This window comes from Desmodus rotundus, chromosome 5 (genome assembly GCF_022682495.2).
Source record: "Desmodus rotundus isolate HL8 chromosome 5, HLdesRot8A.1, whole genome shotgun sequence".
NCBI lineage: Eukaryota > Metazoa > Chordata > Mammalia > Chiroptera > Phyllostomidae > Desmodus > Desmodus rotundus.
Window position 1 is genome coordinate 105,952,494 of NC_071391.1, and position 25,106 is coordinate 105,977,599.

General features: G+C 41.3%; 1 protein-coding gene across 3 annotated transcripts in view; it reads left to right on the plus strand.

The window, feature by feature from the left end:
• CHMP3 (charged multivesicular body protein 3) overlaps nt 1–20,277 on the plus strand; it is a 54,441-nt gene extending 34,164 nt beyond the window's left edge. For all 3 annotated transcript variants that reach the window (XM_024558621.4, XM_045193772.3, XM_045193771.3), the window contains 3 exons: nt 9,792–9,913; nt 12,850–12,964; nt 19,754–20,277. In XM_024558621.4, coding sequence (XP_024414389.1) covers nt 9,792–9,913; nt 12,850–12,964; nt 19,754–19,905 — 389 coding nt within the window. In that variant the 3' untranslated portion in view covers nt 19,906–20,277. The remainder of the gene's footprint in view (nt 1–9,791; nt 9,914–12,849; nt 12,965–19,753) is intronic.
• Nucleotides 20,278–25,106: the final 4,829 nt, after the last annotated feature.

Consider the following 25,106-nt stretch of genomic DNA (forward strand, 5'->3'; position numbering starts at 1 on the left):
TTTCCCCCTTGATCTGTAACATCCTTCTCTTTGAAGTAATTAGCAGCATTCTTTCCTTTGTTGTCTGTAAAAGGTAATCACCTACAGTGAACCTGTGCATAGTAAATGAGGAGCATCCCCCATGTAATGTGCCCAGAAAAGCAATAAAAGCCTGTCCAGGCAGGGTTCGCACTCTCTTGGGCTCTCTGTGGCCCTCTCGCCCTCTCTCACTTAGAGAGTGGCCATGCCGTCCCTTTTTCTCCACAGGATTTCTGTAGTCTGTGTGTATTTGTCCCTTGCTGCCACAACACACAGATCCCATGGCTGGTATCCACATCAACCTACAACAAACAGAAATACACAAAATAAAAAGTAAATGTTCATCACTTCCCCTGCCTTGGTTTGAGCCCTCTTATCCACCAGCTGTTTTGCAGTTTGCTTTTCTCAGTCTAACAGCATGTATGTATGTATGTATGTATGTATGTATGTGTATGTGTCTGTACACATATACACACATTTACAGTATCTATTACCCAGGTTTACAACTCCAAGCCCTTAAATAAACAAACAGGAACAGACTTTTCCCTTTATTTGGCATTCAACATTTAACTGTCATGTAGCATATGAAAGATTAAAATTCCATTTTTTAAGGCTGGTTGGCAATGATATTCTAAAATAAATATATATCTGTATTATGTATTGTCCATAGTAGTGTTTATTCAATGGTTTTAAATGTTTTCCTTCAAAATTTTTACAAATTCAAATTTATAGTGCATAATTGTCTTTTCTAACTGAAATATTTTTCTTGCACAATATACAGCATTGAAATTTTTTAAAGGGTGAGAAACATCCACCTCCCTAACAAACTGATTGTTTGCACTTGTTTCATACTCAATGTCAGTTGTTATTCATACAAATGCTTCTTTCACTCCGTTGTAAATATGTTGTAAGAATATACAATTGGCATTTGTGTCACAAGTGAGAGCGACATGAGATGGTCATTCCTCTAGAATTTTTGTAGCAAACTATATCATCAGAAAGCTCCATTTTCACATCCCCCACCCACCTTAGCTTTGCTTCCCACTGAAATCCCTTTACTGAGCTATGTTTTTATAGTATTCCTTTTTCTTTTTATGGATAAGAAATAGCGATGATTAAGAATATTTCTATAATTTCTATGCAGTTACTGGTACAGTCAGTACAGATTGTGATAAGATACTTAGTGCTGGAAAAAAATTATCTTTCCCAGTGAAACAGTATGATACTAGCAGTGAGTGTCCTATAGCCCCAAACATTATTAACCTCTGCGTCATAGCTGTTGAGACACTTAAAGCTAAATTTAATGCCAGTTGCAGTAGCTCTTCCAGCCTAGGTCAATGCAGTTTTGCCCTTCAGAGGACGTTTGGCAGTGTTTGGTGGCATTTTTGATCGTCAAGATTGAGTTAAGGGAGATGTTGCCATGGGTATCTCATGGGTAGAAGCCAAGGATGCTGCTAAACATCCTAGAATACATGAACAGCCATCGACAACAAAGAATTATCCAGCCCAAACCATCAGTATTGCCATTGTTGAGAAACGTGAGCCTGCATTTATGGCTCCAACTTTTGAGTTTTTGTGTAAATTGCTTCAAATTATTTTTTTCAAGTTGTAGCATATAAATTATAGGTAAACTTGACTTTAAATTTTGAAAGTTTTCCAAATGTGCATGGTCAGTGATTCCCTTTTATGGCCATTGGCGTGAGTTACCCATATTACAGAATGTTTATGCACTCCTTTATCTTTCTTGTTTATATATTATGTGTTGGATATTTCCTTGTATATCATTTATCATTTAACTGTTTTTCTTTGTTATAAGGAAGAAGTATCTTATTCTCTCTAAAGATACTCACTTTTGAGGCTCCAAGGTTTTTAATACTACTTCTCCAAGGTTTCACTTCATTATTGTGAAATGTCATTGTAAGATTCCATATTTACTTAAAATTTTATTCATTGTGATTGTAATTGCCATGTTTAAGATGGCTTTTAAAATCCAGTCTAGTTTGTGAATGTGTTGCTCCTCTGGACCCTTGCTGCCAAGGAGCTGCATTTTTTGCTGTCTGTGCCACTTTTAATATTTATTTTAATTTTCTTTTCTGGTTTTTTAAAATTTAACTGTAATTCCCAGAAGAGCCTGTTATAGATAGAGAGAGCTTTGTGTTTTTGTTGCTTTCTTTCATTATTGCTATTGATTCTTTTCAATATATTTCTGTTCATCTTTGCATCAGTGAGTTGTAAAGCCAAGTCGTCTCTATTTAACTTGTTTTCTTTTTTTTAATTTATTTTTTTAAAGATTTTATTTATTTATTTTTAGAGAGGGGAAGGGAGGGAGAAAGAGGGGGAGAGAAACATAAGTGTGTGGTTGCCTCTCATGCACCCCCTACTGGGGACCTGAGCCACACCAGCCAGGGCTGTATATCTTTTTTGATGAGGTGTCTGTTTATGGCTTTTGCTCATTTTTTAACTGCACTTATTGTTGAATTTTAAGAGTTCTTTGTATATCTTGGATAGCAGTCTTTTATCGGATATCTTTTTTGCAAATATTTCTTTCCAGTTTATGGCTTGTCTTCTCATTCTATTGAAGCGGTGATTCTTTTGTTATAAAACAATTTTTTATTTGGCACACCTGCTTTCTTCCTGTGGAACATATAAAATACATTTTAGTCTAGTGTTTTATTTATCTCTCTATATGGACCTTTTTGTTTTGAGTTTCCAGTATACAGCATACATTTATTTTGGCCTTTTAAAAATCCATTTCTGAAGAGATCCAAGATGGTGAAGGCATAAGAGGATGCTGAATTCACCCTCTTCCACAAGCACACTGACATACACACCTGTATAAAGAGCAGTTACTCCTGAGAGCACGGATTGATGCTGATTGATGAGAGAAAGACAGAATAGAGGAAACTGCAGGAACTCCCTGGGATTGGAGATGCTGGTGAGCGTCATTGTTTACATCTCTCCACCTTGATAGGTTGGGCAGGAGCTGTATCTGGTTGCGTTTGTTTACCTGCAAGATGGCCACAGCATGTTGCCAACCACACTACCTACATCCCATTTCAGCCCTGAACAAAAGGAACAAGCAGCATAAACAGGGTGTCGCCACATGCACCTGGCCTCTCCACCCAGCTCCAACCACCCTGCCAGTGAAACCCAGCACACATGGCCTACACAGAGGTTGTTTGTACACAGGACCGCTTTCTCTACAACAAACGAGAGAGAAACCATATAGAGAAGGCTGGGGAACTGCAGAAGCTCTCCGAGAACTGCTGAAATTCTCAAAGTTCAGAGGTGCCTGTGACCACCATTGTATACATTCCTCTCCACCTTGATGGGGGTGGGTAGGAGCTCAACTCAAGTGCCCTGGCCTACGTGTAAGGCTGCTACAGCATGTTCCTGAACACATTGCTCAAGACCAATTTGGCACCTGATAAAGGAAGCAAGCAGGATCAGTGCCATTATTACAGACTCCTGGCCTCCTTGCCTGGAGCCACTCCAGCTTGGTAGGTCAGCACCATGGACATTGTAGGTATCCACTCAGTTCCAACCTGTCTGCCAAAACCACCTGGTATATACAGTTTACACAGAGTCACGTCTATGCAGTGCCATTTTTTCAAGACTTGGAGAGCGGTTTTGTCTAATTCATATTAACAAGCAAAGAATGTCAAGTAAAATGAAAGGACAGAAGAATATATATCAGAGGAACAAAAAATCCATTAAAAAACCCCTCATGAAATGGAGATAAGTTATTTGCCTAATAAAGAATTTAAGTCATAAGGATGCTCACCAGTCTTGAAAGTGGAATACAGGAACTTAAGGAGAACTTCAACAAAGAGGAAGTATAATAAAGAACCAAGCAGAGATGAAGAATATGGTAACTTAAATGAAAAAATACATTAAAGGAATCAACAGCAGATTAACTAATACAGAAGAATGGATCTGCAACCTGGAAAACAGACTAGTGAAAATCAACCAATCAGAGCAGCCAAAAGAAAAACAATTTTTTTTAATAATATATTTTATTGATTATACTATTAGTTGTCCCATTTCCCCCCCTCTATTCCCCTCTGCCCTGCACACCCCCTCCCACCTACATTCCCCCCCTTTAGTTCATGCCTATGGGTCATACATATAAGTTCTTTGGCTCCTACATTTCCTCTACTATTCTTAACCTCCCCCTGTCTGTCTTCTACCTACCATTTATGCTACTTATTCTCTGTACCTTTCCCCCCCTCTCCCCCTCCCACTCCCCTGTTGATAACCCTCCATGTGATCTCCATTTCTGTGGTTCTTTCCTGTTGTAGTTGTTTGCTTAGTTTGCTTTTGTTTTTGTTTTAGGTGTGGTCGTTAATAACTGTGAGTTTGCTGTCATTTTTACTGTTCATATTTTTTATCTTCTTTTTCTTAGATAAATATCCCTTTAATATTTCATATAATAAGGGCTTGGTAATGATGAGCTCCTTTAACTTGACATTATCTGGGAAGCACTTTATCTGCCCTTCCATTCTAAATGATAGCTTTGCTGGATACAGTAATCTTGGATGTAGCTCCTTGCCTTTCATGACTTGGAATACTTCTTGCCAGCCCCTTCTTGCCTGCAGGTTAATTTTGAGAAATCAGCTGACAGTCCTGTGGGAACTCCTTTGTTAGGTAACTGTCTCCTTTTCTCTTGCTGCTTGTAAGATTCTCTCCTTATCTTTAATCTTGGGGAATGTAATTATGATGTGCCTTGGTGTGTTCCTCTTTGGGTCCAACTTCTTTGGGACTCTCTGAGCTTCCTGGACTTCCTGGGGAATCTATTTTCTTTGCCAGGTTGGGAAAGTTCTCCCTCATTATTTGTTCAAATAAGTTTTTAATTTGTTGCTTTTCCTCTTCTCCTTCTGGTACCCCTATGATTCAGATGTTGGAACGTTTAAAGATATCCTGGAGGTTCCTAAGCCTCTCCTCATTTTTTTGAATTCTTGTTTCTTCATTCTTTTCTGGTTGGATGTTTCTTTCTTCCTTCTGGTCCACACCATTGATTTGACTCCCAGTTTCCTTCCCGTCACTGTTGGTTCCCTTTACATTTTCCTTTATTTCACTCAGCATAGCCTTCATTTTTTCATCTAATTTGCGAGCAAATTCAACCAATCATCTAATTTGCGACCAAATTCAACCAATTCTGTGAACATCCTGATTACAGTGTTTTGAACTGTGTATCTATCTGATAGGCTGGCTATCTCTTCGTGGCTTAGTTGTATTTTTCCTGGAGCTTTGATCTGTTCTTTAATTTGGGCCATTTGGGGGGGGGGGGAGGGGACGGGTCCTGAGCCACAAAAGGTTAAGAGCCTAAGGCAGGTTCTGCTAAAAGGACTGATGCGCCCACTGTCTCGGAACGTGCAGGTAAAAATGCTGGAAGAACTTGTCCCCGTGTAAAAAGTCTACCCGCATCCACACAACTGCGGTTCTTTGGAAGAAAGTACGTTCTCAGTGGAAGGGATCACTGCTCTTTTCTTACCAAGTTTTCCACCTGCTGCATTCCTTCCCTCCAGCGCGCTGCCGTGCCAAAAAACAATTTTTAAAAATGAAATAATATAAAGGACCTCTGGAACAACGATATGCACATTAACAATTGTATTATAGGAATCCCACAAGGAAAAGAGAAAGGAACGGAAACTTTATTTGAAGAAATACTGTCTGAAAATTTTCCTACTCTGGGAAAAGAAACAAACATCCAGGTCTAGGACACAGAGTTTCAAACAAAATTACCCAAAGACACCCACACCAAGACATGTTGTAATTAAAAATGGCAAAAGTTTAAGGGAAGTAAACAATTTTGAAGTCAGTAAGAGGAAAGTGAGTTACATATAAAGGAAACCCCATATGGATATCAGCCTGTTGCTCAGCAGCACATTACAAGCCAAAAAAGGAGTGGAATGGACATATTTAAAGTGCTAGAAGAACACAACCTAGCGTAGTTTACCCTACAAGGTTATCATTCAGAATTATGGAAAGAGGAAGTTTCCCAGGCAAGCAAAAAGTAAAGAAGTTTGTTACCATTAAACCAGTTTTACAAGAAGTGTCAAAGGGTAGTCTTTAAGTAGAAAAGGAAAGGCCATATCTAAAAATAAGAAAATAGGAGAAACAAAGTCACAGGTAAAGCCAAATAGTTAAGTACAGCAAATTAGACATTTAAAAAGCTATTATGAAGGTCAAAATATAAAAGTACCAAAATCAACTGAAACTACAGTAAGTATTTAGGAGATGCACAAAAAGATCTAAAATCTGACATCAAAAACAAAGTGTGGAGGAGGGAGTAAAAATATAGTCCTTTTAGAATATATTCAACTTCATCACCCATCAGCTTAAAATAGACTGCTACAGATATAGAATGATACACATAAACCTCATGGTAACCACAAACCAAAACCCTACAAAAGATTCACAAAACTAAAGAGAAAGGAACAAAAAAACCCGCTAAAGAAAACCAGCAAACCACAAGGGGAGAGGTCAAGAGAAGAAAGGAACAGAGGAGAACTACAAAAAATAAACAGAAAACAACAGAATGGCAGTAAGTACATATTTATCAGTTATTAATTAAATGTAAATTAATTAAATGTAAATGGACTAAATGCCATTTAGTTATCGTTTCTATCCTTCTTACCACCTTCCATGACTGATTCTGAAAGAAATAATGTATCTAAACATCATGATTACTAGTAATAAAGTTAAAGTAGTAATCGTAAAACTCGCAACACATAAAAGGACCAGACTGTTTCACAGGTGAATTCTACCAAACATTTAAAGAAGAATTAATACCTCTCCTTCAAAAAAATTGAAGAAGGAATGCTTCCAAACTTTTCTCTGATGCAAGCATTACCCTGATACCAAAGTCAGACAAGGGCATTTCAAAAAAAGAAAATTACAGGCCAATATGCTTGATGAACATAGATGCACAAATTCTCAACAAAATATTATCAAACTGGATTCACCAGTACATTACAAGAATTGTATGCCAAGATCAAGTGAAATTTATGCTAGAGATGCAAGGAGTATTGAACATCCATAAATCAATTAATGTGATACATTTAGTCAACAAAATTAAGGATAAAAATCATATGATCATCTATAGATGGAAAAAAAGCACTTAATAAAATTTAATGTTTTTTAATGATAAAACTCAATATAAGTGGATATAGAAGGAACATACTTCAACACAATAAAGGCTATGTGTGGTAAACCCACGGTTAATATATTCAATGGTGGAAACCTGAAAGCTTTTTCTCTAAGATCAGGAAGAAGACAAGGGTGCCCACTACCACGTATTCTATTCAGCTCAGTACTAGAAGTCCAAGGCACAGCAGTCAGACAAAAAAAAAAAGAAATAAAAGGCATCCAGATTGGAATGGAAGAAGCAAAACTCTATTTGCAGATTACCTGATTCTGTATATAGAAAACCCTGAAGACTCCACCAAAAAACTATGAGAGGCCCTGGCCTGGTAGCTCAGTTGATTGGAGCATTGTCCCAATACACCAAGGCTGCAGGTTCAATCCTTGGTCAGGGCACCTGCAAGAAGCAACCAAGAAATGCACAACTAGGTAGAACAACAAATTGATGTCTGTCTGTCTGTCTCTGTCTTTCTCTCTCTCTCCCTTTCTACCCTCCTTTCTCTCCCCCCTTCCCCTTCCTCTTCCTCTGAAAATCAATAAATAAAATTTTGTTTAAACTGTTAGAACTAGTAAATGAATTCAGTAAAGTTGCAGAATACAAAATCAATATACAGCACTCTATTACATTTTTATATACCAATAACAAACAATCAGAAGGAGAAATTAAGAAAATAATCTCACAATTGCATTAAAATATACCTAGGAATAAATTTAACCAAAGAGGTAAAAGACCTGTACTCTGAAAACTATAAGACATCAAAGAAAGAAATTGAAGAGGGTACAAATAAATGGAAAGATACACCATGCTCATGGATTGGAAGGATTAATATTGATAAAAATTTCCCTACTAACCGAAGCAACACACAGATTCAGTGCAATCCCTATAAAAATATCAGTGCCGGCCGTACTTCTCAGAACTAGAACAACTAATCCTAAAATTTGCATGGACCCACAAAGTACCTTGAACAGCTGGAAATATTTTGAAAAAGAACAAAGTAGGAGATACTATATTCCCTGATTTCAAACTATACTACAAAAAAAGCTACGATAATCAAAACAGTATGGTACTGGCATAAAAACAGATATATAGATGAGTGCAATGGAATAGAGAGCTCAGAAATAAATCTGGGCTTACAGTCAATCTGTGACAAAGGAGGCAAGGATATACAATGGGATAAAATTGTATACTCTGTTATACAATTTATACAGTTGTATACTCTGTTATACTATCAATAGTATACTGTTGGTAGTCTGTTCTATCAGTGGTGTTAGACAGATACATGCAAAATATGAAATTGGACCGTTTTCTTAAACCATACTAAGATTAAAGTCAAAATGGGTTCAAGACTTAAAAGTGAGACCTAACACTCCTAGAAGAGAATGTGGGCAGTTAAAATCTCTGACGTCAGTCTTAGCAATATCTTTTACATCTCTTTGGGCAAGGGCAAGAAAAGAAAAAATAAACAAATTGGACTACGTCAAACTAAAAAGTTTTTGCACAGCAAAGGAAACCATCAACAAAATGAAAAGACAGCCAACAGAATGGGAGAAGATATTTGCAAATGATTCATCCAGTAAGGGTTTAATATCCAACATAGGGAACTCGCACAACTTAACACCAAAAAAACAGTCCAATTAAAAAGTGGGCGAATAACTCAGGAAGCAAAGAGGACATACAGATGGCTAACAGACATGTGTAAAGATGCTCAACATAACTAATCATCAGGAAAACTTGAATCAATGAGCTATCACCTCACACCTGTCAGAATGGCTATCAAAACATCAACAAATAACAAGTGCTGATAAGGAGGTGGAGAAAAAGCAAACCCTTATTTAAATTTGTGCATCCACTATGATAAACTGTGGAGATTCCTCAAAAAATTAAAAATAGAGCTGCCATACAAACCAGCAATTCCACTTGTGGGTTTTTATCCAAAGAAAACAAAACCACTAACTTGAAAAGACACCCCTATGTTCATTGCAGTATTATTTATAATAGCCATGATATGGAAGCAGCCTAGCTGTCTATCAATAGGTGAATGGATAAAAAATAATTGGCATACTTTATTTATATACATTTGTATGCATGTGATCTCAGAATACAGGTAGTTTCCCTAGCGAAGAACTGTAGCTGTACTACACTGACACACATACACGCACCGTGTCTTACCCGGACCTCTCCTTTTCGTGAGGACCAGCAACAGGTTCATCACAGGGCAGCGTAGTCCGTAGGCTGGTATGTAAAGAGCACTACTTGGGTAGCCTAAAGCCTGTTTTCCAGTTTGGCCCTGGCAAAGTCCTTCCCATGTGTGACTTAACCTGGGTGTCATGGTCATTCCGAACTGGCTTCCTTCCCTAAAGGTCAGCTGCAGGCCTTTGGGTCACTGCCCACATTGGCCACTTGTGCAAGCTCAGAAAATTGGCACCAGTGTTAGCGAAGCAGCACGCAGTTTAGAAAAGTCCGCTTCTCAGTCAGCTAGTGCAGTAACGTGTTCCACAGGCACATAAATAGCTTTAGGAGGCCACATACTGCTTTTCCCTTTTATCAGAATGGCTTGTAATTTGACTCCTTTCCATCCTGCATCACCTTCGGTTGAGCAGTCCTGACTGTTACCTCTCTCTTTCAGCGGTTTTGCGCGTGGCTGGTTCCCTGCAGAAGAGCACAGAAGTGATGAAGGCCATGCAGAGTCTAGTGAAGATCCCAGAAATCCAGGCCACCATGCGGGAGCTGTCCAAAGAGATGATGAAGGTGACCTGGGACTAACCCTGAATCCCATTCTGAACCACTAAGCGTCACTCTCAGCAAGTGGCAGGGTCTAAGGTACATTAGGCGGGAATGGACAGACTGCTGTTGCCAGACACTGAGGACAGAGGAGCAGCTGTCAACATTGGTTGAAACCGTCTGAGCTGAGCATGGCAGAGGCTGGGTCAGATCTCCAGAGTGCCCCTTAGAGGAAGTAAAAATACCCAGGGCTTTGGAGGAGGTCAGGGAATCTAGGGAGCAAGGGTTTGGGATTCAGGGAGCTGGGGTTTACAGGCTCTGACATGAGTGAGGAGACAGAAAAAAAGCCCATTTCTCTGTCTGCTCCAGGGGATTGTTAGTGAAGCTGGCATGGGAGGTCCTTCTACCTCCCTCACCAGCAAACTTTTAGCAGATTTTTTCTGTTAAGGGCTAGATTTTAAATGTAATTTCTACTTTGTGTCCCTATGTCTTTGTGTAACTACTCAACACTGCTTTGTAGTGTAAAAGTAGCCATAGATAATATGTAAACAAGTAAGAATGACTGTGTTACAATAAACCTTTATTTGCAAAAGCAGGGAGTGGATTAATTTGATCCTGTGGGCTGTCCTTTGTGGGTGCCTGTTTTAAACTAGAAAAGGAGAGACTGAGAACCAAATAGAAAGCAATAAATAACCTGCCATCCCTAGGATTGGGGCCTGGCAAGGACTATACTGATGGGCAGGGCTCAGGATGGTATTGTCGCCAAGCCCCCTGCCAGCCAGTGGTGCATCACCCATTGTGTCCTATCAGGTCCACCCAGCGACCCTGTGAGGTAGGTATTTTTATCCCCATTTTACATAGGAGAAAATTGAGGCCTGAAGTTGCCAGGTAAGTTACTAGTACCACTGGTAGTAACAGATCGGGGGTTGGAGCACAGGTGTCTGACCTTATTGCTGAGCTGCCTCAGAGTAAATGGTGATAGGAGGTGCCTTGCGCAGCTGCTGATTCATGCTTCAAACGTGTGTCCTGCGAGTCAAGATTGTATACCTCAAATTCTTGTATGTAATTTGTGAAGAGAGAAATTGTCTTCCTTCCTCCGAGGAAATTTCATTCATGAACTTGAATTATATATGGATCTCTAGGGCATAAGAGAGAAGAAAATTGATGGAAAAAAAGAGAAACATAAAAAGCCCAGGTCTTTGGAATGAGAACTCCTTGGGTAGTAGCAGTAGGAGGGAACCAGGCAGGAGGGTATGTCCTTTAAAAGGGTTTTGTGGATGTGTCTCGACCCCCAAGTTGGAATGAATTCATGCCTGCTCCTTCTAGCTCAGGTAGCCATCGGGATCTGCGGGGAGTCCCTTGTTTAGAATCCGGGACCTTTTCCACACGATTTCTGAATACTGAAAGTAATACAGACTTGAAGGAAGGCTTGTGTTGTAAATAATAAATACTTGTGGAATTCATCCAGTGCTGCATCCCCAGGTGCAAACTGAAGCCTCCAATGCAGGTCCAGCTTCTCAAGGGCAGGGACATGATAGTCATTTCATTTAGCCTGTCGGATGGCACAGCGCAGGCTTTTGATGAATGGTTGCTGATTCACTTAATGAATGACAGCTTCTCCCTCCAGGGTGTGGAGGGCTCTTACAGTCAGGTTTCCAGTAGGCTCTTTTAAACAGTATATAACCTCTTGTATATAGCCTCCAGCACTAAGAGGACTTCCAGAAGGCTCCACATGTGTGACCTTGAATGTGAATTAGTGTGTTCATTTTTGTCGGGAGCAATGGGTCTGAGAATGGGCAGAATGTGGTACTAGCTAGGTTCATGTCATGAAGTCACTTGAGTAGTCTCGGAGTGGAACGGCAGGGCAGGAGAAAGCTTGTTTTAAATTTGATCCATCACATGCTCAGTGAGAGCTGTGCCCTGTCTGAGTGCAGGGGAGCCAGAGCTGCAGCTGCCCCATGTGACCTGCTGCTCGTTGAATCATTGGGATACCAAGGTACAAAGCAAGGGGCTCAGTTCTTGTAGGTTGCAAAACAGTCAGGATTTTTCTCTTCTAGCAGCTTCTAAGAAGTCTGAACTTGTGCTTTCCTTCTGCCCTTCACCACAGCTGCTCAGCCCCTTCCTACCTCTTCTGCCCAGCAGTGTCATTTGCCCCCGTTTTTGACATTGTAGGGTGCTGCTTAAACCTTTTGCTTTAAAAATAAATACAGTCATGTGGGAGCTGAGGACAGTGCTAGGCAAGGAAGATTGCAGGGGGCGCTTGTGTTGGCCAGTGTTAAGGAGCAGCTTATGTTTTCTAGTAGTGTAGTGGTGCCACACTGCCCTGAGAACAGAGAGAGCTGACTGGCTGGCATCAGGCTGCTAGACATGGGAGAGTCTGGGCATTACCTGGTTGGGTTCAGAAATGCTGCCTTATCAGTTCTCTGAGTAGAGGATGGTCAGGCTTTGGTGAATTGACCTATCCTTGCCAGACCCACCAGATTAACCTTGTGCTACTAAGCTGTAACCTGGGCATGCTGAAGGACTCTTCAGGCCTTTTTGGGGTCCCATGAAGCCCCAACACTGCTCTTGGTATTTATCATGCTGTATTTACAGATTGTATTTACAGTGTTAGGACAAATGCCAAGACAGATCAGGTGAGATACACTCACCTGTCAGCAAGTGGTTCCCCATCCACTGCCATTATACTTTGTGAAGTTACTTTGTGAAGCTATGCTGATAGCCATTTGAGGCCCACCTCCAAGCTTGGTGCTAAATTTAGAGAGCACTTTCCCATTGGCCCTTTGCCTTTCTGCAGAGAAGGCAGCATCCAGTATTTCCTGGGGCCAACATTCTTGTGTGTTAGCCCTCAAAAGGGTGGACTGGACTTGGAGACACTAGAGTTCACTTGGCGGTGGCCTCTAAATGTATCTTTTGGGGACAGGTTTAACAGCTGGAAGTAACATGGTTTATTCTGTGTTTAGGCTGGGATCATAGAAGAGATGTTAGAGGACACTTTTGAAAGCATGGATGATCAGGAAGAAATGGAAGAAGCAGCAGAAATGGAAATCGACAAAATTCTGTTTGAAATTACAGCAGGTATGACCCTGACTTTCATCCTCTCTCTCACCTCCTTTTATGGCCATTCTTCCTGCGTTCTCTGAGTTAGCTAGTAGCTTTTTTTTAGGCTATAACTTCCTTCTACATTTTAAATTTTAGATTATGCCAGTTACTTCTTGAAAAATAAGCACAATATCTGTAACCATCTTTTTTAAAACAGATAAAGAATTTTTTTAATTCCTAGAGTTTCCAAAGTGGAAAGGTGAAACATTGCTGTCACAGACTGCATTTGGAAGCTAAATTGGTGTAGAATTTCTAAAAAGTAATTTGGCAGTAGCTCTCAAAAGCCCTTGACCTGAAGATTGATTGACTTCTGGGAGTTTAGTAAGGACAGCTAAATGATTTAACTCAAGGATGTCTGTAGTAGCCTTATTTATAATACTGAAAAGTTCGAAACAAGCTAAATGCCTAATAACAGAATATTGGGTGAATCAATTATGTTATATATGTTTTAATGGAATGTATTATAGTTGTGATGGATGATACAGGAATAGATTTACTGACATGGAAACATGTTCACAATATATTATGAGGGAAAAAAGCTTGTTATGAAAATACATACTTTTATGTAAAAACCACATCTGTGGAAAAATAGTAGTTATCTCTGCGTGATGTTAATGAGATTTATTTGGTTTCTTTTCCTGTTTCTTTTCTTTAATTTATTTTTCAATTACAGTTGACATACAATATCATATTAGTTTTGGATGTACAACATAGTGCTTATGGCAGTTACACGCCTTATGCAGTGATCACCCTGACGAGTCTAGTGTCCATCTGCCAGCACACATATGTATTATATGCACTATACTTTACATCCTTGTGACTGTGCTTCTAACTGGTAATTGTTTGTTCATGTACTTTTTTTTTTTAATATTCCATATGTAAGTGAAATCATGTGGTATTTGTGTCAGACTTTTTTCATTTATCATAATACCCTCCAGGTCCATCCATGTTGTTACAAATGCAAGAGGTCATTCTTTGTTGTGATCAAGTAATATTCTGTTGTACATATGTACCGCATCTTTATCCAATCATCTGTTGTGGGACACTTAGGTTCCTTCCGTATCTTAGCTGTTGTATGTAAAATGTCCTTCTTTGTCTTTTTTAATGTCTTCCTTTGATACAAGTATTCCTACCCCAGCTTTTTTTTTTCTTTTTCATTTTCATGAAATGTCTTTTTCCATCCCTTTATTTTCAGTCTGTGTGTGTCTTTCCATCTGAAATGGTTCTTTTGTAGGCAGCATATGTATGAGTCTTGTTTTTTTTTATCCATTCTGCTGCGTTGTGTCTTTTGACTGAAGTATTTTGTTTATTTACATTTAAATAAGTATTGATAGTATGTAGGTATTGCCATTTTACTGTTTTCTTACTGTTGTGTAGTTCTCCTCTTTCCTTTCTTACTCTCTTGCTCTCTTCTTTTGTGTTTCGATGACTTTCTGTAGGGTTATGTTTGGATTCCTCCCTCTTTATTTCTTGTATATCTCTTACAGATCTTTGGTTTGTGGTTACATGCACTGCGCAAACACCAAGCTGTCGATATAGCAGTCTATTTTAAGTCGATGGTCACATAAGTTTGAACACATTCTAAAGTAACTATTGTTTTACTCACCCCCTCCACACTTATGTTTTTGTCATTATTTTTTACTTCTCGTGTGTGTGTGTGTGACCCTTAGATTATGTTTGTAATTACGCATAAGTGATAGTCCTACTTTTGTCTTTTAGCCTCTGTACCAGTTTTATACTTGGTTTCTTTTAATGATTGCCTTTATCAATGGGATTTTTTTCTCTTGTGTATTTTCTTATTCATGTGTTTTCTCTTTTCTACTTAATGAAGTCTCTTTAACAATTATTATAATATTGGCTTAGTGATGTTTTAACTCCTTTACCATTTTCTTGTCTGTGAAACTGTCGTCCTTTTATTCTAAATGATAGCCTTGCTGGGTGGAGTAACCGTACTTACACGTTTGTGCCTTTCGTCACCTTGAATATTCATGTCCCTGTCTCCGGACTGCAATGTTTCTGTTGAAAAATTAGCTGATAGTCTAATGGGAGCTCCTTTGTACATAACTAACTGCTTTTCTCTTGCTGCTTTTAGATTATCCATCTTTAACTTTTTGCGTGTTGGTCATGATATGTTTTGGTGTGGACTCTGTTCATCTGGTTTGGGACTCTGTCCTTTCTGGGCTTATATGTCTATTTCCTTTGCCAGGTTAGGGAAGTTTTCCATCATTAATTGTTCAAATAGGTTTTCAATTTCTTTCTTCTCTTTTCCATTTGGTATCCCTATAATGCAAATGTTGGTATGTAGGATGGTGTGCTAGAAATCCCTTAAACTACCCTCATTTTTTTAATTCCTTTTTTTTTTGCTTTTGCCGATTGGGTGGTTTCTACTGCCTTGTCTTTCAGATTGCTGATTTGATCCTCTTTTTCATCTAATCTGCTGTAGATTCCCACTAATATATTTTGCATTTCAGTTATTATATTTTTCATATAAAAACTGAATTTGTTCTTTTTTATGTTTTCTATCAATATCCTTTATTATGTCTTCTAGCTCTTTGTTGAAGTTCTTAATGAGTTCATCTATTTTTCTCCCAAGTTCATTGAGCATTTTTTAAATATATTTTATTGATTTTGCTATGACAGTTTTTCACCCTTTGCCCCCCCTCTGCCTGTTACCTCCTCTCCAGCACTCCCCTCCCCCTTAGTTCATGTCCATGGGTCGTGCATATAAGTTCTTTGTCTTCTCCATTTCCTATACTATTCTTCACATCCCCCTGTCTATTTTGTACCTACCAATTATGCTTCTTAATCCTTACACCTTTTCCTCAATTCTCTCCCTTCCCCCACCCCACTGATAACCCTCCAAATGATCCCTGTATCTATGATTCTGTTCCTGTTCCAGTTGTTTGCGTGCTTTGTTTTTCTAGATTCAGTTGTTGATAGTTGTGAATTTGTTGACATTTTAATGTTCATAGTATTGATCTTCTTTTTCTTAAATAAGTCCCTTTAACATTTCATGTAATAAGGGCTTGGTGATGATGAACTCCTTTAGCTTCACCTTGTCTGGGAAGCACTTTTCTGCCCTTCCATTCTAAATGATAGCTTTGATGGACAGAGTAATCTTGGTTGTAGGTCCTTGCTTTTCATCACTGAATACTTCTGGCCAGTCCTTTCTTGCCTGCACAGTTTCTTTTGAGAAACCAGCTGACAGTCTTATGGGAACTCCTTTGTAGGTAACTGTCTCCTTTTCTCTTGCTGCTTTTAAGATTCTTTCTTTATCTTTAATCTTTGACATTTTAAATGTGGTATGTCTTGGTGTGGTCCTCTTTGGGTCCAGCTTCTTTGGGACTCTCTGCTTCCTGGACTTATATGTCTATTTCCTTTGCCAATTTAGGGAAGTTTTCTTTCATTATTTTTTCAAATAAGTTTTCAATTTCTTGCTCTTCCTCTTCTGGCACCCCTATGATTCAGTGTTGGTACATTTGGAGATGTCCCAGAGGGTCCTTACACTATCCTCATTTTTTTTTTTTAATTCTTTTTTCCTCTCACTGTTCTGGTTGAGTACTTATTTCTTCCTTATGTTCCAAATTGTTGATTTGAATCCCAGCTTCTTCCCTTCCACTGATGATTTCCTGTAGATTTTTCTTTATTTCACTTAGTGTAACTTTCATTTCTTCCTTTATGTTGTCGCTGTACTCAGTGAGTTCTTTGAGCATCCTGATCACCAGCGTTTTGAACTCTGTATCTGATAGGTTGGCTGTCTCTGTTTCATTTAGTTCTTTTTCTGGGGTTTTGTTCTGTTCTTTCATTTAGGCCACATTTCTTTGTCTCCTCACTTTGGCAGCCTCCCTGTGTTTGTTTCTGTATATTAGGTAGAGCTGCTTTGACTCCCTCTCTTAGTAGCATGGCCTATTGTAGAAAAGGCACCTGTAAATTATGTGGGGTAGAGTCTTAGGTAATCACCAGGGCAGGGCAACCTGCTTCCATAATTTGTGGCTGTGTCGGGGAGAGTTCGGAGAGGGGACAGTGCCATTGCCTGGTTCCTGGAAGTTTGCCCAGCACTCAGCCCCATTTCCAGTCTCTTCACCCACTTCTCATATGTGACTGGCGCCCTTCCCACTGTTGCCCTGGTGGTGAATCCCAGAGTGAGGGTGGGTTTGCATATGTTCTAAGACCATGCAGGCCCTTTAAGCTGAGTCTCCTGAAAATCCAGCAATTCCTTCTGCCACCCAACCCCCACTGGTTTTTTCAGCCATAAGTTATGTGGATTTATCTTCCTGGTGCTGGAACCCTGGGCTGTGTGGTCTGACCTGGGGCTGAGAATACTTACTCCCAGGGTATGCGTCCCGATTTTTATCCACCACACGTGAATGAGGGATCGTCTGTTCCTCTGCCTCCACTGCCACCTTTCCGTGCCACACTGCATCTCCACACCTCCACCTGTCTGCAACTCCGTCCCTCCTGCCCACCTGGATGAGTGTGGATTCTTTAAATCCTTGGTTGTCAGACTTCCATACAGCTCCACTTTGTGACAGTTCTGAGGTTACTTGTTTTGAGATCTAGTTGTGATTCTTTCTGTGGTTGTGCGAGGAGGCAAAACATGTCTACCTACGCCTCCATCTTGACCAAAAGTCCTCATTGAGCATTTTTATAACCAGTGTTTTGTACTCTGTATGTTATAGATTGCTTGTCTCCATTTCTTTGAGTTCTTTTTTAGGAGTTTTGTCCTAGTCTTTCCTTTGGGACGTATGTTGTAGCTCCTCATTTTGGTTGACTTCTTGTGTTTGTTTCTATGTAGTGTGTAGATCTGCTCTGTCTCCCAGTCTTGACGGAGTGAAGTTATATAGAGGTGTTCTGGGGGCTCCGGGGCACAGTCTTCTTGGTCATCTGAGCCAGGTGCTCCAGAGGTGTCCCCTCTGTGGGTTATGTGTGCCCTTCTGTTGTAGTTATGCCCCAAGTACTGCCAGCAAGGCCGTGCTTTGGGTTGACCCTCCAGCTGACTGGCTGTGAGTGCTGGTCACCAGTGTAGTGGACAAGGGTTTGTAAGGGCTGATCCCACAGAGCTGGCATCACTCTGCCAGCCAAGTCCAACCTTTGTGTGTGCTGGTTGTAGAGCTGGTTGGTAGGGGCTCTGCTCTGATCTGAAGCTGGCCACTAGATTTGTTGGGTCTGGAGCCTCTTGGGAGTGGCTCTGGTACAGGCCAAGGTTAGGGACTCTGGTACAGCCCAAGGTCAGCCAGCACTTATGCTGGGCTCGGGACCACTTGGTAGGAGCTACAAAGTGATCTGCATCTCACTGTTGCTTGTGCTGGGCGTGGAAGTATTTGGAAGAGGCTACACTGCAAAGCATGGCTGGCTGCCACTTGTGACCCTTTGCTGCTCAGTACAATGTGAGCTCAGGCAAGCTGACACTTACACCAGGCTTGAGGTCACCTGATGGGATTTACAAGATATACTGAGACTAGTCACCATTCGTGTTGGTCTTGGAATTGCTTGGTTGGAGCTACAGTGCACACTGAAGCCCGCTATCACGTGTATGGGATTTATGGACCTTTGAGAAAGTCTGCCATGCAAGTCTAGGGCACCTGCTGCTCATGAAATTTGGGGGAAAGTCCGTAGCTTGAGCCGAGGCGGGTTTCTTGTGTAGAAGAGCTGCTGGAAGAGTCTCAGGCCAGATAAGAGCCTTGGATGGAGCAGGGTTTCAGAATCACTAAGGCAAGGCGAATGGTATTAGCCAATTTAAAGGAGAGCGCAGATCTGATAATTTCTAGCACTTTTGTCCCATGGAAAGAGTTGCCACCTTCCCTGCCCCTGCAGCCCTCACCCTGAAGTTAGGCAATTTAGTTCCTCCTTGTATGTCCTTGGTGCTTTTCAAGCTACTGCCCCTGTGCTAGACCATAGAGCAAATGAGTTTGTGAGTGAGTCTGTGCGTGGGCCCTTTACAATTAGCACCTAGGCCTCTAACGGCCCTTTGTCTTTCTCAGAAGCAGTCCCTGCTGATTTTCACAGCCATGTATCATGGGGACTCCTCTTCCCAGCACTGGAGCCCCAGGCTGGAAAGCCTGGTTTGGGGCTAAGACTCCTTGCTCCTCAGGAGGGACCTCTATAGCTGGGATATTGCCGCACGTGGTTGTGAGATCTGCCCATGTCACATCTCCACCCCTCCTGCCTCCTTTGTATCCCTAGTTACAGGAATTCTGTTCGGCCAGTGGTCAGGTGGTTCTCAGCGATGGTGGTTCTATAATTCCATTGTAGTTTCGATCGTGGGAGGCAGGGTAGGACAGTGTTTATCTCCTCTGCCATCTCAAAAGTCAAGTTTTAAATCTTTTACTCTGGATTTTCTGAGTTTTGTGTTTGTTAAAAAATATAATTGGTAAGTTTAATTTTTGTTTATTTGTTTTAATTTGTTGGGGGAAAAAGACTAGTTACGCCATACTCCAGAAAAACATTTTATGAAGATCTAGTAACAATTTAGTTATATTTGAAATTTTCATGAGTCTTAAAAACTTAGTACTCAGTATTGTTTAGGAATGCAGATCAAGAGCTTCAGAGCCAAAACTCTAAAATCAGAATCTCTTCACAGTTACTAGGACTTTGTTGTCATTACAAGGTGGTGTGGCACATTTGTCACGGTGGGCAAAACCCCACCGGTGCAGCTTGTTTTATCTCCCCTCCTCAGACAGACTGACCCAGGTACGCACGGCAGGGGAAGACGATGGATTAACAGAACCAGTATTTTGTTCATCTGTTCACTGTGTTTGTTTTCAGGGGCCCTGGGCAAAGCACCTAGTAAAGTGACTGATGCCCTTCCAGAGCCTGAACCTCCAGGAGCAACGGCCGCCTCAGAAGATGAGGAGGAGGAGGAGGAGGAGGAGGCCCTGGAGGCCATGCAGTCCCGGCTGGCCACGCTCCGCAGCTAGGGGCCACCCAGCTGAGCCCTCAAGCTCTTCTCACAGCCTGCCTGCCAGGCGTGCGCACACTCCTCTGAAACAGCAGCCATTTATGTATCTCTTGCACTACACCTCTGTGATGAGGCTTTGCATTCTAAAGAAGGTTTTCTTCACTCCGCAGAGGTTTTGGGGATTGTTCTTGAGAGGTGGTGTAATAAACACATCATTTTCAGGGGTATAAACAGAAGTATCTTTTTTGGAGGGAGGGCAAAAGAATTTGGTCTTCTCACAAAACACTTCTGAGAATGGAGTTCATTGCCTGAATGTTGAAGACTGTACATTTTTTTTGTCTGTAAAACACTATATAAGTGGATTTTAATAAATTTCTGCTTTAACACTTGGTATTATTTTAGATTGTCACGTGCAATGAACTTTCAAGGTGTTGGCTATTGCAGATTATTTCATATGTGGCCTTGGAAAGAGATGCATGGGACTTGGAAGCTCAGAAGAAGGGGCTTCTCCTCTGTGGGTGCTTCTCCCCAGCCTTCACAGACAGTATATGGGAGCTGTTTTGTGCTTTTTGACATCTGTTTAACCAAAAAGATGATTGGGGATTGTGACTCTTTGTCCTGTTTGGATGGATGTGTTATGTCCTGAGAGGTGTGTGCAGGGAGGGACGCAGGGGACTTTCCTCCCTTCCTTCCCATTGCAGGTGGCGCTCAGAGCAGACAACTATGCGATGCGGACGCTTTCTCTGATCGCCCGTCCCTGCTTTGGGCCGGTGGTTTTGGACGCATGGGATATGGGCCTACCCATAAGTGCTTTCTCGAAGCCAGGAGCTGACCAGTGAGGGGCACGGTGTGGTCATGCATTATAAACATCTCTCACACTTCTGGAATATTCCTAAGTTACATTTGTAAGTAATTTAGCAGTAGTAATTTACATTTGTGTTTGACAGTTTATAAAGCTCTTTGACATATGTGATCCCATTCAATCTTAACAAAAAAGGAAAACAGCTCACCTTGTACAGCTAGAATTTGACCCAGATACCTCTGGTCCAAGTCCTGTGGGTGGTAAATCAGGCAGGAAACCCAGCCACTCGCCCCCAGGCCACCTGGTGCAGACTGCTAGAGACCCTGATGTCTCTGGTGTTGCTGCAGTGAGGCCCTCCTAGTCTCATCATGCCACATGGAAGTCTTGAATCCAGGGATGATCTTATTACTCTTGACTTTATCTTCAGGATACACTTTGGTTTTTAAGTAGACATGTTTTAGAGCAGTTTTAAGTTCATAGCACAACTGACTGGAAAATACAGAGTCCCAAGTACTGCCTGTCCCAACACATGCGCAGGTTTTCCCACTTAGTGTGCCGCCCCCCACCCCCGACACCACGGAAATACGTTTGTTACTGAAATCATGCAGTGGGTAGCCTTCCAGATTGGCTGCTTTCCGTTACTGATATGCATGGAAGTTTTCTTCATGCTTTTTGATGGCTTAGTAGCTCATATCTCTTATTGCCGAGTATTTCCCAGTGTTTGTCTGTACCACACTATCCACTCACCTGTTGAAGGACATCTTGGTTGCTTCCAAGTTTGGGGAATTATGAATAAAGCTGTAAACATTCATGTGCAAGTTTTTGTGTGGACGTGTTTCAACTCCTTTAAATCCCACAGAGCACAGCTGCTGGATCACACGGTGAGGGTATGTTTAGTTTTGTAAGAAGCTGCCGCACCGTGCTCCGGAGTGGCGGTGCCGTTCTGCGTTCCCACCAGTGAGCGGGCGCTCCACTGCTCCGCGTCCTCGGCGGCTCTGGCCATCCCGACAGGTGTGTAGTGGCATCTCCTTGTTTCAGCTCGTCGTTTCCTGATGACATGATGTTGAACATCTTTTCAGGTGCTTTTTTGCCATGTTTCTTCTTTGGAGAGGTGTCTGTTTAGGTCTTTTGCCCATTTTTAATTGGGTTTTTTTTGTTTCCTTACGGAATTTTAAGAGACCTTTGTGTATTTAGGATAATAGTTCTTTATCAGATGTGTCTTTTTCCAATATTTTCTCCCAATCTGTGGCTTGTCTTCTCATTCTCTTCACGTTTTCATATAACAGAAGTTTTTAATTTTAATGAAGTCTAGCTCACCAGTTATTTCTTCCATGATTATGTTCTTGGTGTTGAATCTCAAAAGTCATCGCCATACCCAAGGTCACCTAGATTTTCTCCTGTGTTACAGTCTAGGAGTTTTACAGTGTTGTTTTTTACATTTAGGTCTGTGATCCATTTTGATTTAATTCTTGTGAATCATTTAAGGTCTTTGGGTAGATTTTTATTTTTGCACGTGGATGCCCAGTTGTTTCAGTACCATTTGTTGAAAAGGCCATCTGTGCTGCATTTTATTATCCCTGCTCCTTTGTCAAAGATCAGTTCACTGTATTTTTGTGGGCCCTCTGTGCTGTTTCGTTGCTGTACTTGCCTATTCTTTTGCCGGTGCCACACGGTCTTCTTCCATGCTGTTGATTAGTGTGCCTCTATAGTAAGTGTTGAAGTCAGATAGAGTCCATCCTCCAGCTTCAGTTTTCTCCCTCCACATTGTGCTGGCTGTTCTATACCTTTTCCCTCTCCATGTAAATACTAGAATTGATTTGTCAATATCTGCAAATTAACTTGCTGGGATTTTGATTGGGATTTCACTGAATCTGTAAATGAAGTTGAGAAAAACTGATATGTTCACAGGATATGGTTTTATGATTGCATTTATCTGGCTAGTTTATTCACAGCATGATACTGGAATTAAAGGATGCTCCTAATCCCTGGGCGTTTTCATTCTGATGTCTTTTGTGGACAATCAGAATTTGTCCAGGTGGATGGATGGACAGTTAGAACAAATAATGACAGCCACTGTTCCAGCCATTCAATTAAAAGGATCTAAATGTAGGGCTTGGCTTAATTGTTTAAGGAGGTTCTGTATTCTCCATTGCTGCTTTGAGGCAAAGGAAAGAACATTGTTGGCTCCTTACCATGTGAATATCCATTTCCCCTCAGTACTCGAATGGACGTCATTGGAAGCAAAGGTGAGTCAGACACTCTCCTGGCCCTGGAAGGGTCCACAGTCTGGGAAAGGGAATCATGGTGTAAACAACTGCAATAGAAATTCCTTTGAAGGTAGGTACCGCACCAGCGGCACCAGCTTCCTCTCCTCCCACGTGAACTGTTCGGTGCCCTCAAAGTAAATCAAGTTCAAGGGTCCTCAGAATAGCATTCCATACCACCAACTCATTTGTTTTGCTTTTAAACACAGCTTACTTTTTAAAATCACTGTCTCGCTTCTGGTAATCACCCAGCACGTCACTCTGGGTGGATCGTAACCTCACTTTCCCTGTCCCCCGACTCTCCCTGTGTTATCCATCAAAGACACCCTCCTGAGCACTCAGAGCTCACATGTTCTTAGGCCCCCTTCAGGGTGGCTCTCAGAACTCCTGGGGAGAAGAGGTTATGACTCATTTGTTCTCAATTAGTACTAGTCATGCCTGCCTCTTCACCTCCCTGACACCCAGCCCCGTGACTGTAGCTATGGGAACACCTATAAAAAAAACAAAGCTATGAAGAATTGGGACCATTTTTCTTGTCCTATTCTGTGACAGATGCTCTTCAAATTATATTACCACTTAGAAAAGCTTGTAAGTGGAATAAACTTGGGAAATGTTTGGTTAAAATAAACATTAAAGCAGGTTTCTTTACAACTTTGCAGAGCCTTTCAGATGACTTTTCCAAATTTATTTGACTAAAACGATTATTTTTGAGATATCAGAGTTAACATTTTTTAGCTACTTAAGCCATTTTAGAAATGCAAGGCTAAACCACGCTAGGGAAGTAACCTTTTTTTTTTTAAGCTAAGGAAGTTGTACACATAATCAATTACAGTTTTAAAAAAATAGTGATGTTGCTAAAATGATGGAGTAGACACCTCCAAAGAAGCATTGAAATAAGAGCCAGAAACTGTCGAAACCAACTTCATCAGAACTCTGGGAAACAAAAGGTTCACACCATTCAAGTGATTGCTGGATTAAGAAAAAAACTTAGAAAGCTTGTGGCATGTTTACTTGCTCTTGTCCCAGCTGTTTCCAGGCTTGGCAGCAGCCCGCAGTATCCGTGTGGGACCCGGGTTCCTAGATCCAGAGGAACCGAGCGGGCCTTGTTCACAGGTTGCGTTTGTCTTGCCTGCCCTGGAACTTGGGGTAGAAAAGCAGCAGCCACTGCTTGAAAACATGGGAGGAAGTCTTTAAGTAAGATGTGCAAGCACCTAGGGCAAAGCTGGCGGTGGGGGCAAACCACAGACTGCTTAGAAACAGGAAAGCCAGGGAAAGGGTTTCTTTGGGAAACTAGGGCATTCAAAGCATCTGAATGCCGGGGAATTTAGACAGCCACATACGTGCCCAGGACAGAAAATATGCTCAGAAAGGACCTGAGAAGTCTCTAAACATTCAGCATGGCTGATCTGCAGGCTGAGGCAGAACCGTAAGTGGTCTGGTTAAGTGTTTAAAGAGTACTCAGCACAGGCTCAATCCATAAACACTGGGACAGGCGGCATTGTTTGTGCTTTGAGGTCCTGGCATTCGAGGAAGTCTCTCAAAAACACTGGCTGGGCACAGCGAGGCCTTAATGATTAAGAATAGCAGACCCTGGTGGGGGGAGCAATTCTGAATTCTGGAATATTCAAATGTCCAGTTTTCAACAAGAAAAATCACAAATCATACAAGGAAATTGGAAAGTGTGGTTGATTTAAAGGAGAAATTTGATAGAAACCGTGCCGAGGACGCCCAGACATGGTACTTCCCAGACAAAGACCCTAAAACCACCTGTTCAAATATGCTCAGAGGTAAAGAAAGGAAAACCATGTGTGAACAAGATGAGAATATCACTAAAGAGAATTGTCAAAAGGAGCAACAGAAATTCTGGAGCTAAAAAGTACAATAACTAAAATGAAAAAATATATATTTAAGAGATTCAACATCAAATATATATCAGACCTGGATCCTCTCAAACTTGACCCCAGTGGGGTCTGGCCCCCCACTACTCTGGGGAGCCCACAGTGGGCATGCCTCACCTCAGGTGCTCCTTGCCCCCAGGAAGGACTTAGGACTCCAGGTAGATTTAATAGGCCACCCCGCCCTGCTTTATAGCCCCCAGCAGCTTGGCAGAGGACCCATTTTCCAGGGCGAGGCAATGCCATCCTCATCTGAGGG